At 50.3% G+C, this 11,935-nt stretch overlaps 1 protein-coding gene across 1 annotated transcript; it reads left to right on the top strand.

Annotated features, from left to right (window-relative positions):
• The first annotated feature begins 3,251 nt into the window (after positions 1 to 3,251).
• Positions 3,252 to 11,370, top strand: LOC123121314 (serine/arginine repetitive matrix protein 2). Its single transcript, XM_044541245.1, has 2 exons — positions 3,252 to 3,777; positions 10,944 to 11,370. The coding sequence occupies exons 1-2, from the start codon at positions 3,379 to 3,381 to the stop codon at positions 11,103 to 11,105; spliced, it is 561 nt and encodes a 186-aa protein (XP_044397180.1). The 5' UTR covers positions 3,252 to 3,378; the 3' UTR covers positions 11,106 to 11,370.
• The last annotated feature ends 565 nt before the right edge of the window (positions 11,371 to 11,935 follow it).

Consider the following 11,935-nt stretch of genomic DNA (forward strand, 5'->3'; position numbering starts at 1 on the left):
ATCACCCCTTTTGGGTCATGTTATGGGTGTCCCCGATGTCATCGCGTGACAACCTACCACCGTCGTGGCCAAACTAAACTGTACCGGTGTGTCATGGCATGGCAAATCTTTGGTTCACTTTGTATACAGCCTTTTTGTCATGGCATTTCTGTTTGCATTTATCAGAAAATGTAATTTTTCTACTTGTGGCGTGGGAAAATTCATAACAATTTTTTTTCGAACATGGTATTTTTACAATTTTCCATAATGTCCACATGGCATTTATATATTTTTTGAACTTGTCACATGGCAGTTTTTATATATTCGTGGGAAGAAAATTCTAATTTTCCCTCTTTTGAAAGAACAGTATCCCTAATTAGTCGTCCTTTTCAAAGAACAAAACGTGCCCGTGTTTGTTTGTAAATTTTTCTAAATTAGACCATAGCAGTTTTTGTTGCAGTTAGCATGGCATTTTAATTAGTTAGACCATAACAATTTTATCAATTAGATCGTGAAACTTTTTCTAGTAATTAGATCATGAAACTTTTTCTAGTAGTTATCATGGCAATTTTATTATTTATACCATGGCATTTTTAAAATTAGACTATGGTAATTTTATTAATTAGATCATGGCAATTTTATTAATTAGATCATGGTGAATTTATTGTTTCATAAATATTTGTTCTTCCTTCGATCTCCTCCTTCCCTTTGGTTGCAGAAGAACACAACAGAGGGCAACAACATGCATGCAATGCCCATCGCCAATGGCAGGCCGAGAGGGGAGGCAGGTGGTCACACAGGTGAGGACGAGATCATCTGTCTGGTGCATGCACCCAATGGCGGAGACGGCTGGCCCGCGCTGCGGAGCAAAGGCTGGGTGAAGTGGAGTTTGGTGGGTACCCACGCCAGCCGGCGACCCCACCCAATCCCGATGGAGAGGAGAGAGAGAGGGTGGTAGTAAAAGATTGTGGGGGAGGGAGCCAAAGGGCGACGACACCTGTCCCTCCCTTGTCATCTCTCTCTCCCTCGGTCTCCACTGCATCTGCATGCATGGAAAGCCAAGCAGGGTCCGTCCGGTCCGGTCTGCTGCTGCCGTTTCGAGTCTTGATCCGTGCGACCGATCCGCCTAGCGTAGGCTGCGCGCATCCACCCAACCGCCGCCCCCCCCCCCCAGACCCCCCTCTCTCTCTCCATGGCCGCGCCGGCGCAGATGGGCAGGAACGTACGCACACGCACGTCACGGCGCCGCAGCCCACGCACCTCACCGCACCGCGCGGCTTCCTTCCTTTTGCCCGGCCGGCCGGAGCAGCTCGCAGGGCAGATCAGGGCAGGGGTTGGAGGGCGCGCAGGCGCAGGCCGTGCATGTCCCTCGCCCCTCCGCCAACACGCGCTACCGGCTACCCCCTCTCTCGCATTCCCGTTGGCCCGGAACGGCTACTGCGCGCAGCGGGCGTACGTGTGTTTCCTCTCTTCCACGCTCGCGCGCGCGCCAGCCCGGCTCGGCCGTCGATCGGATCACGCGCCCGTCACGCCCGCACCGGTCACGTATATCGCCCTGAGACCTCGTGTACATGCATGATTGTACCGTATGCCCCGCCACTCCCGTGCATCTGCCTTCTAGTCGTGGCTCAAGGTTTCAAACCCACCTAACATATATATACTCCCCTCCTGACACTCTACGCCCAACGATTGTTAAAACCCAGTTTCACCACTCATATTTGCCTTCATCGCGTCGAGTTCAAAGCACGCCAAGTATTCTTCTTACTTCCTTTAGCCGTCAAAAAATTCAGTAATCACAGTTAATGTACCAGTGATGACTATACCAGGCAAGGAGTATAGAACAAGGACTATGTTACTTTCTCGCTCCGACAAAGCGACTGATGACACGCGGGAAAACCTACCGCCGCCGCCCGGGACACCACCCTCTGCCCACTCCCTTGTCACCGCCGTCGGAGGGCTGGTGCTGGCAGGGCAGTTTCTTCTTCGACACGCCCCAACCCCTCATCACTCCCCTCCCTCGAGATCCGGTCTTAGGGCGGCACGGGTCGCCTCTCCCGCCTCCTCCTGCCCCCCCCCCCCCCCCCCGAGGCATGTTTAATTAGTTGTAAAGACATTTCTGCTCTTCGTTCCTCTGTGCGGTAAACTGCAGTTCCCGCCTCCCCCTCCCCCCACCCCCGCGTTGCGGTGTGCCTTCTTGGTCGCGAAGACACCTGCCCGTCCCTTCTTCCCCTGTCCTCTTTCTCCCTCTGTCTCTAGTACTGGAGTACATAGGATGCCGACTAGTGTTCGTCCGGTCCTGTCTGGTTTGCTGCTTTTGCTAGAGCCTTCGAGTCGTGCAACCGATCGGCCTAGGCGTGTCGGCGTCAACAATGGCGATGAGTAGCTAGCATATAAGGCATGGTGAAAATATGCAACATCTATGGGTTGGTATTGGTTCCATTGGCTGGTTCCAAGCCGAAGTACTAAGATGGATGGGTGCCGCTTGGGGTATATTTGATGCGGGTTGGGTTTCAGAATTTATGAGTGAATTTTTCTTTGGAATGACTTATATGTGGATCGGTTTGGGGTTAGTACGGGTTCTTCCCATTTCCACACTTAAATTCCTAGGTCCAAGGTCACCCGTAGTACAAAAAATGATTCTATAAAATATGGTTATGTGAGTCTTGCATCGTAGAGCTTTGAGATAAGTACACTATTTTGCAAGCGCCGGGTGACTGGGCATACTAGTTCGCTACCTATCTTTGTGTCTCTTCCCGATCCACCCCATTCCTCTTCCCTCGAGCTCCACCTACAAACCTAGCGTCTAGCCACAACCCGTCGCCGCCCCTTTCACCTCCTCGAGAAATCACGCCACATTGTCAATATTTGTGCCATGGTTTGTCAATTGCATCATTCCAAAAAACGGTTTGAAAGTTTCATAAAAATATGCTCCTCCATCATTCAATAAGAATTTCGCCGTTTTCAAAATTGATCTTAAACCATAAGGAATCCGGAAAAATGTTCCACATGAAAAATTTATGCCTGCTCAACATTTTTTGAATGGCATACTGGTTCCACCAATCCAACAAGCGGCGAGTATAGTAGAGCCAAAAGGAAACTACTCTGTGGACGACAGTTTGCCGGCCGGACAACGCACGATGGAGCAGTGAACGGTGCTATTCACTTTTGCTGTACGCATGGACGGTTTTGATTGCTGCATCGTGTGCGAATCGTCCAGAACTTGTCGTCCGCCTAGCAGTTCTCGAGCCAAAATAGCATTGATAATTAACGTAAAACAACTCCGACGACCCCCTCCTCCTCGTAACCACCGTCTGTACCGACTCTTCCCAAACCTGCAGAGCAGAGCACCACCGCCGCGACGGCAAGCTAAAGCAGCATCTGTCCTCGATCCGGACAGCCATGGGCCCATGGCGGCCGCACCCTCGCCGCCACGCCCTCGCCTCTCCCTCCGGCATCTTGGAGACGTCCGCCCGAGGGATCCAGCCTCCGCTCCCCCCGGAATCCCGCCGCCTCCCCGCAAAGCTCTCGCGCCCGTCGCCAGAGCCGCGTGCGCGCCGGCGCCGGCGCGAGGCGGCGGTGACGCGACGGAGGAGCCGGGCCAGGCGCCCGGCGACTGGGCGCGCTCCTGGGCTCCGCCGCCCTGCTCGGCTGCCGCCGAGGACTCCATCAAGGCGTCCGGGTTCGGGCTGCGGAGCCTCGGCTGGCCCGACGATGCCGTCGTGGTCACACCTGCCACATCGCCGGTGCTCGAGCTGTGGGGAGCAATTCCGGCCGGCTGACTGTCCTAGCAGTTTTGAGGTATATTCCCTCTTTCTTATCTCAGTGTCAATGCTTATTTTAGTAGATTTAGTGTCACTTCCTCAAGGTGTTCGACAGTTTCAACTACTGCTGAAGTGGATTGCCTCTCTAGCATTTTATTTTTGCTTCTTGAAATAAACCCCGTTTCCTATTAAACCTGAAGGATTAGAACAGCCCCAAAGAGGGAAACACAGTAAATCAATTTGTGTTGCTGCCCTTTGACACACAAGTTTAAATGGAAGATAAGTCATCTGTTGCAAAATGATATCTACCCTGACATGCAAACTAAGTGAATATTTATGACTCGTTTTAGTTAGTGCGTGGAACTGAGGCTGCTACTTAACTGACGGCCATCTCCAAGACAACTTAGCTATTATCTGTTTTTGCTCAGGTTAATTGGTTGTTCACTAGTTGTGCATTACTAAAGTTTAGAGATAGTGACACTTGATTATCGCTTACTAGTTACTACAGATTTGCTGTTCCTACATGGTACTAGAGCTGATTCCGAGGAGAGCACATTATGATCAAGGGACTGAAATTAGCAAGTTAGCAACTATAGTTGAATGGAAGAGGTTCACCTTTTGCCCCTTAAGTTATATGTTATGCTTACTTTATCACATAAACAAATTTTCACTCTTAGTCTCCCAAAAGATAGTTACTTCTTTCCCTGCCTGTTTTTCTACGGGTACATAGCTCAAAACCAGCTAAGTTATATGCTATGCTATGCTTTGAATTAAAGAAGGGGGAATTCTGTACATAGCTCAAAACCAGCTAAAAACCCAAAGAAAAATACATGCCAATTACTCTCGATCAAGCTGGCTTATACATGGAAGGTCAGCATGACTTAAAGATATGCCCTCATCAGAAGCTTGGGCATTGTGGAAGATCCCGTGGCAGTGCTCCTTCCACAGTGGACAGACTACATAAATCGCCATGGACGCCATCTTCCAGCATTGGGGATTTTTTACTCCATGTGAAGGTTTTCTCCACCGGCCAGCGATGGAAGACCTCAGGCCAATGGCAGAAGCTGTAGGATGATAGGAGGAGAAGGCAAACCAAATTTGCTTAGCAAAAGAACATTCCAGTATATTAGATGGTTCGCCGATTCCAGCACCTGGCCATCATTGTGCAACAAGCTTCTCACATGCAGCCTATCTGCAGGAGAAGGCAGAGTTAAAACTGCACTTCTCCTTCAGCTCCAACACTCCAATTCTTCAGTAGGTCATTAGATACGCAGTCTGGGTTTTCAGATAGCTGCCCCCTGATCCCATCACAAACAGAGATACTTTTCCTATAGGCCAACCATATCTTTCAGAGGGACTCCATCAAGCCAACCGTCGAACCAGAATGAGGCCTTTTCCCCATTCCCAATGTGAGTCTAGGTGCAGGTTGCAAAGAGCTGCTGATCGGTCGCATTACAAGGAACAGGGCTGTCCTTTCCATGGTCTGTCCACATTGTCCCAGTTGAACCATAGCCATCTTAACCACAATGCCCTGCTAATGTTCTTCAATACCTTTCACTCCTAATCCCTAACAGTTTAGACGAGCAGACTTTTCATCCAGCTTACTAAGAGCATCTCCAGCCGTTGGCCCCCCAGGAGGCGCTAAAAATCGCCCCCTGGGGGCGCACCGGCGCAAAACGCGTGCTGGGGGCGTGATGCCCCCCAGTCGTGGCGCCCACGTTTTTTCTGAAAATTAAATTCCGGCACAAACACGGCGCAAATTCAACCAAACTTCGGCGAGTTCATACATATTTAAAATATTTTACAAAAAAAAAAGAAAAAACGCTACTATGCCCGCCGTCTCCCTCGCCGCTCCTCGCCGCCCACCGCCCTTGCAGCTCTACATGCCGAGGAGGCTGTAGAACTGCGTGTAGTCACCTGGGAAGCGCTCGGCCATGGTTGAACTGGAGACGGCGAGAGGAGAGGGAGGAATGGGGGAGAAACGGCGCGTCGGCGGTGGAGAGTCTGTGCGTCACCGGCGCGCTGGGGGTCGGCTTATATAGCCGGGGGCGCCGCGCGTACGCGTGGCCGCCGTGTGTACGCGTGGCGGGCGAGGGACGCGCGTCGTCCGGTCTTCACTGCGCCGCCCGTGAGGCATCAATGGAGGAGGCTGACCGGCGCGGCAGCTTTGGCATTGATTCGCCGCGGGAAATGAGGCGATGAGGATGACGAAGCGGCGAGAAGAGAGACGAGTCGCTGGCAAGGAGGGCCCGCGGCTCTTTCGCGCCAGAAACGATTCGCCCGGCGCCCCCGAGCGCCCCCCAGCGCACCGGGTTCGGGCTGGGACTGCCGGCGCCAATTTCGGCCCGAGCCGGCGAAAAATGGGCCCTTGGGGGCGCGACTGGGCCGATTTTTCGGCGCCGGCGGCCGAAAAGTCGCCTGGGGGGCCTTGTTGGGGGCATGGCTGGAGATGCTCTAAACACTTGCCCCCTCGCGCCTCTTATCCACACCAGAGAAAACTTCTCCTGATCTTGTCTATCATTTTGATAATCCACTTGGAGGGTGGAAAATCAGTGAAGAAGTAGATTGTAACTTGTGAGCACTGTCAGCACAGAATTGATTAAGCGTTAGACACTCCTTTCCGGGCATTAATTTTACCTTCCATGGCTTCAACCTCCCGGCAATTCTGTCCAAGAGAGGTTGGCATTCAATTCTTCTACGGGTCCTGGTGCTGAGAGGAAGCCCTAAATAGTTGCATGGGAAGGACCCCAGCTAACCACCAAAAACAGATAAAAGATCCTGTAGTCTATAGACCCAGTTGGTCACAGCGAGTAGGATATGCCACACACTTGTTGAGAGTCACCTGTAGACCAGAGACATTGCCGAAGAAATGAAGGGGCCCGAGGCCACAACAAGCTCCTCCTTGATATAGTTCAAGAAGAGAGCGGCGACATCTGCATAAAAAACTTATTCTCATCTTCTCAGTTCTTTGCATGGCAGGGGATAAGAGGCCATGACCAGTAGCTTTGGTCAGAATGCACTGTAAAGGTTCCAGGGCCAAAATGAAGAGCATTGGGGCAAGCAGGTCTCCCTATCTCAGCCCTCTCCTGTGAATAAAAGTGCCACCAGACTTCCCATTGAGCAGAACTCTTGAGTAGGAAGAACTCAGGTTCAATGAAAAATGATCCCTCCGACTAGCACTGAAACTATAAGCCTGAAGAGCCATCCCATCTGACTGAATCAAACGCCTTACCTAAGTCCAGTTTGAGGAAAAGTAGAGGTATTTTCTTCATCGAGCTTCCTTGATAATGTCCTTCACAAACAGAGAGTTATCGTGGATCGAGCTTTTCTCAAGCAGCTTCTCTCTGAATCCCTCCATCCTTAGCCAACAAGCCTCAAATCTGAACCCTTTATAGTGCTTGACATCCATCTTCTGGAAGATCATTAGACAGTGGGGAAATGACAGTTGAGGCCGAAGACAACTGACATTACAAGTGGATCACCTCCCAAGATTAACTTGATCGATTTTGGAATGAGCCGTGCTCCCTCGCTGACACGACGAATGAGATTATAGTCCCCAAGAATCGTCCAATCAGACAACACGCTATTCTTTATGCTCTTAAGCTCGTTGAGAAAAAGAATCTTGTCACTGTCCTCCCGAGGCCCATACACAGCGGAGATATCAGTAATAAAGTGAGAGCCGGAAGCATTCTAGTTGAAGGAAATATCAAAATCATCTGTGCTGGTAACCAGGATCGCACCCCTTGTACCATTAGCAGCTTTAAAGATGAGGTCCTCAGAAACTCTCTTGCCTAGGACTTCAGCCACAATACTTTTTAATCAACATCAGCCAATTTAGTTTCTTGAAGACATACAATGTTGCACTGGTTAGCTGAGACAAATTTCTGTATCGACCTCCTCCAAGCCGGGTTGTTCAACCCTCTCATGTTCCAGTTAAGGAGCTTTATATCCATTGAAGAAAACAATGCGGTGAACAAACAAGAAGATCTTAGTGAGCATCCACCAACTGGAAGCAGCAACCAGAGATGACATAACCAGCGCAGTCGGAGACAGAGGACCACAAGGCACAATACTCCCTGCCTGGTTTTGGCAACGGCTGTAATGGCGTAGTTGATGGTTTTGCTCGAGTGGCATGTACCTCACCTGGGCTTTGCACATGTGGGTGGTATTTCACCTTCTTCCTCCCTCACCTCCTGTCTTTGTCCTCCCTTCCCTCCGCCTCATCCTACCATCACTGACTAATCCTGAAATCCAATCCCGTGCCACTCACACCTCGACTATCTGAGAGCCGCTGGCTGATGTGCTCCAGGAAAAGGCGCTCAAGCATCTCCTCATGCAGAAGTTGCACGTCTGTACTAGCCTGGGCACACTGGCTCTCATTTTCATTCTCCGTCCAGCACACAAAGCCCACTGATAACTCCATGTTGTGTCGGTGACTCGGTGTTGAAGTCGGCTGCACAGCACGCCTACCAGTGAGAGCTCTCCATCACCTCCTTCTCACCGACTTTGCCTATCACCTCTGAAAAGCAGTGAGACGATTCCATCCCCTCTCCTTTTGATTTGCTTGTTTAATGAATTCTGGGTACCATTAATCCATTATAGATCCGTGCATGCGTTTAATTCTTGGTTGGAAGCAATGTGTTATGGGAATTGCATGAATGTAGTTCAACTGATACTGCGACTTGTTTCTTCTTTTGAATTGGCATCACTAAGATGAATGTACTACAACTGGTAGCATTTTAAAAGGGAGAATTGGCAGTACAACAAGGGAAAGCATAGGAGCCCCCTTCCACTGAGAGAAGGTAGGATCTGGTACTAATATTGAAGTACAGGTATTTAGCTAGGTTTAGGAGGATCAGATGAACATGTTGATGTTCCTCTCAAGCTCTTCCTCCTTAGTCCCAACCACGTGACTCAACTCCTTCCCGCCTTTTACTACTACAAAGGTCAGCATCGCCTCTATGTGAAACGTGTTTGACAACCTCCTGCATAATGCCAATACATCAACATTCAGAAAAATTCTGCACGCCCATTTCAGAAGAATAGGAAAGAATCCCCTCTGAATTGATTTCTGTAGTGTGCTTAACACGATCAATTTTGTAATGAACCGTGTTCCCTCTCTCCTTAGACCAGGTGAACCTCCTTCTGTTAAGAGAAATTTCCTGGATTTCAAGATCCTCAATCACATTGTAAAAGCGGCCCATCATTCTGAGATTAATGTTGGAGTTGCTTTCGTCGCTGACACGACAAATGAGATTAAAGTCCCCAAGAATCATCCAACCAGGCAACACACCATTCTTTATGCTTTTAAGCTCATTGAGAAAAAGAATCTTATCGCTGTCTTCCGGAGGTGGCAACACACTATTCTTTATGCTCTTAAGCTCATTGAGAAAAAGAATCTTATTTCTGTCCTCCGGAGGCCCATAAACAGCAGCATTATTTGTCAGATCAGTAATAGTATCAGTAATAAAGTTAGAGCCTGATGCATTCTAGTTGAAGGAAATAGCAAAATCATCTCCCCTGGTAACCAGGATCCCACCTCTTTTAGCATTAGCAGCTTTGAAGACGAAGTCCTCGGAAACTCTGCTGCCCAGGACTTCAGCCACAATACTTCTATCAACATCAGCCAATTTAGTTTCTTGAAGACATACAATATTGCACTGGTTAGCTGACAAATTTTTTTGTAGCATCGTCCTCCAGGTTGGATTGTTCAACTCTCTCATGTTCCAGTTAAGGAGCTCTATATTCCATTGAAGAAAACAACGCGGTGAACAAACAAGAAGATTGTATTGAGCATCCACCAACTGGAAGCAGCAACCAGAGACGACATAACCAGCACAGCCGGAGCCAAAGGACCACAAGGCACAATACTCCCCGCCTGGTTTTGGGAACGGCTTTAATGGCGTGGCTGATGGTTTTGCTCGAGTGGCATGCACCTCACCTTGGTTTTGCACATACGGGTAGTATTCCGCCTTCCTCCTCCTGTCTCTCTCCTCCCTTCCCTCCACCTCATCCTATCATCACTGATCAATCCCGAAATCCAATCCATGCCACTCACACGTCGACTATCTGAGAGCCTCTGGCTGTTGCGCTCCAGGAAAAGGCGGTCGAGCATCGCTGCCCGCAGCGGTTGCACGTCTTTACCGGCCTGGGCGCGCTGGCTCTCCTTTTCGCTCTCCGTCCAGCACACAAAGCCCACTGATAACTCCATGTTGTGTCGGTGACTCGGTGTTGAAGTCGGCTGCACAGCACGCCTACCAGTGAGAGCTGTCCATCGCCTCCTTCTCACCGACTTTGCTTATCACCTCTGAATAGCAGTGAGACGATTCCATCCCCTCTCCTTTTGATTTGCTCGTTTGAGGAATTCTGGGGACCGTTAATCCATTGCACTAGACGGATCCGTGCATGCGATTAATTCTTGGTTGGAAGCAATGTGCTATGGGGATTGCATGAATCTAGTACAACTTATACCAGCATAACCGAAGCACTGAATCCCTTGGGTTTGTAACAGGAGTAGATGGTAGAGATCCAAATCGTAAGATGGTTGTCAAGATGAAAGCTTGTAATGTCACAAACTTGTCTTTGTGGTAACTACTAGTACAAGATACAAGATGGGAGTTTCACTGCCGTAAGATGGTAGATATCCATGTTACGATACTACAATGGGGATGCACAGTACAGCAGTCTGTAACAACATTCCATAAGATGTTTGTGTTCCGTTCCGTTCGAAAAGGAAGAAGGTGGACACTGGCAGTACTTCCTCCTTCCGTACCTGCCCATTGAAAGAAACGGACAAAAGCCATTCCACAGAAATTACCCAAGGGAAGCAAGGGGAGATGATACGGTCAAACAAAAGGTGCATGCAGCACTGTGAAAGCTTTATTGGCTGCTTTTCCACATGCTTGATCCCACCCCTGGTCATGGACATGGTCGTGTCGTGTGGGTTCTGGGGATATACTCTACAGTACTCCCTCCGGTCCTTTTTAGTTCGCATATAAAATTTATCTAAAGTCAAGCCTCATAAAGTTTGACCAATTTTATAGAAAAAATTACCAACATTCACAATATGAAATCAGTATTAGTAGATGTGTCATGACTTAAATCTTCATATTGTATAACTTTAGCATAGTAGATGTTAATATTTTTTCATATAAATAAGGTCAAACTTTATGAAGTTTGACTAAAGACAATTTTTATATGCAGAGTAAAAAGGACCGGAGGGAGTACTACTCGGCTTTGGAGCCCGGCAGGAAGATCACCGGAGCCCAGCCCCAGACCTGCGTCTCCATCCTCCTCTGTCGCCTGCCTGCAGCCTGCGTGTTACTGTTCCCCAACCCCAATCCCAACGGAAGCCAGGGAAGGTAAAAGTTGGTGGGGGAGGGAAGGAAAGGGATGCACGGGCAATGCCATTGCCAATGGAAGGAAGGCCGACAAGGGACCAGGAGCCAGGTGCGAATCATCTGCTCTGCTGCATGCAGTGCCACGGCTGGCCCGCGCTGCCGAGCCGAGCGTGGACTGGAGTTGGTCCCTCTCCCTCGCTCGTTGCTCTCACTGGTCGCACGGGCCTACATGTACATGGCAACTACGCCTTCGTCCTCTTGCTCCTCTCTTAAATGGGATTTCTCCAACACGTTCCTTGCGTCCAGTCCACTGCTGCACCAGACCACGGCCGGCCCACAGTACCTCTCCCCGCCGCTTCCCGGGCTACCGAGCCGCTCGGAAGTAGGCTGCGTGCTTGCCCGCAAGCACGGCATGAAGTGGGAAGCGCCGCTCCCAGCTGACCGCAGACATGTCGGATCCAGTCACAATCTCCGGCTCCCCATCCTCGGCAGCACCCTACAGCCTCGCCCTTGATGGCACTGCGGCCACAACCGACGCCGTCAAGTCTGTTCTCACCGGAGGACTCGAGAGCCGGTCGGAAGTAGGCGGCGTGCGCTCACCCGCCGCGTGCATCCTCCGTGTGCTGCAGCGATGGATGCCATGATCTCGGCCAGGGGTGCGCTGCGTACGTCTCCTTGTACGCATCTGCCCATCGGTCTCTCCATGCCCGCGCGCCGGCCGCAAGATCGAGTACAGGACGCCGCCGGCCCGTCCATGCTGTTCCTCACGTCTCCGTCCGTCCGTCCGGCAAGTGCGCGGCCTACTTCCCACACCGTGCAAGGCGCCGGAGGGCTCGTTGCCTAATTTTGCTATGT

The sequence above is a fragment of the Triticum aestivum genome, chromosome 5D (assembly GCF_018294505.1).
Source record: "Triticum aestivum cultivar Chinese Spring chromosome 5D, IWGSC CS RefSeq v2.1, whole genome shotgun sequence".
NCBI classification, from domain to species: Eukaryota; Viridiplantae; Streptophyta; class Magnoliopsida; order Poales; family Poaceae; genus Triticum; species Triticum aestivum.

Excerpts from the sequence above, each read along its gene's own strand:
- LOC123121314 (XM_044541245.1), top strand. The coding sequence starts at position 3,379 with ATGGGCCCATGGCGGCCGCACCCTCGCCGCCACGCCCTCGCCTCTCCC. Across the intron at positions 3,778-10,943 it reads ACTGTCCTAGCAGTTTTGAG|AGTAAAAAGGACCGGAGGGA; the intron begins GTATATTCCCTC and ends TTTTATATGCAG.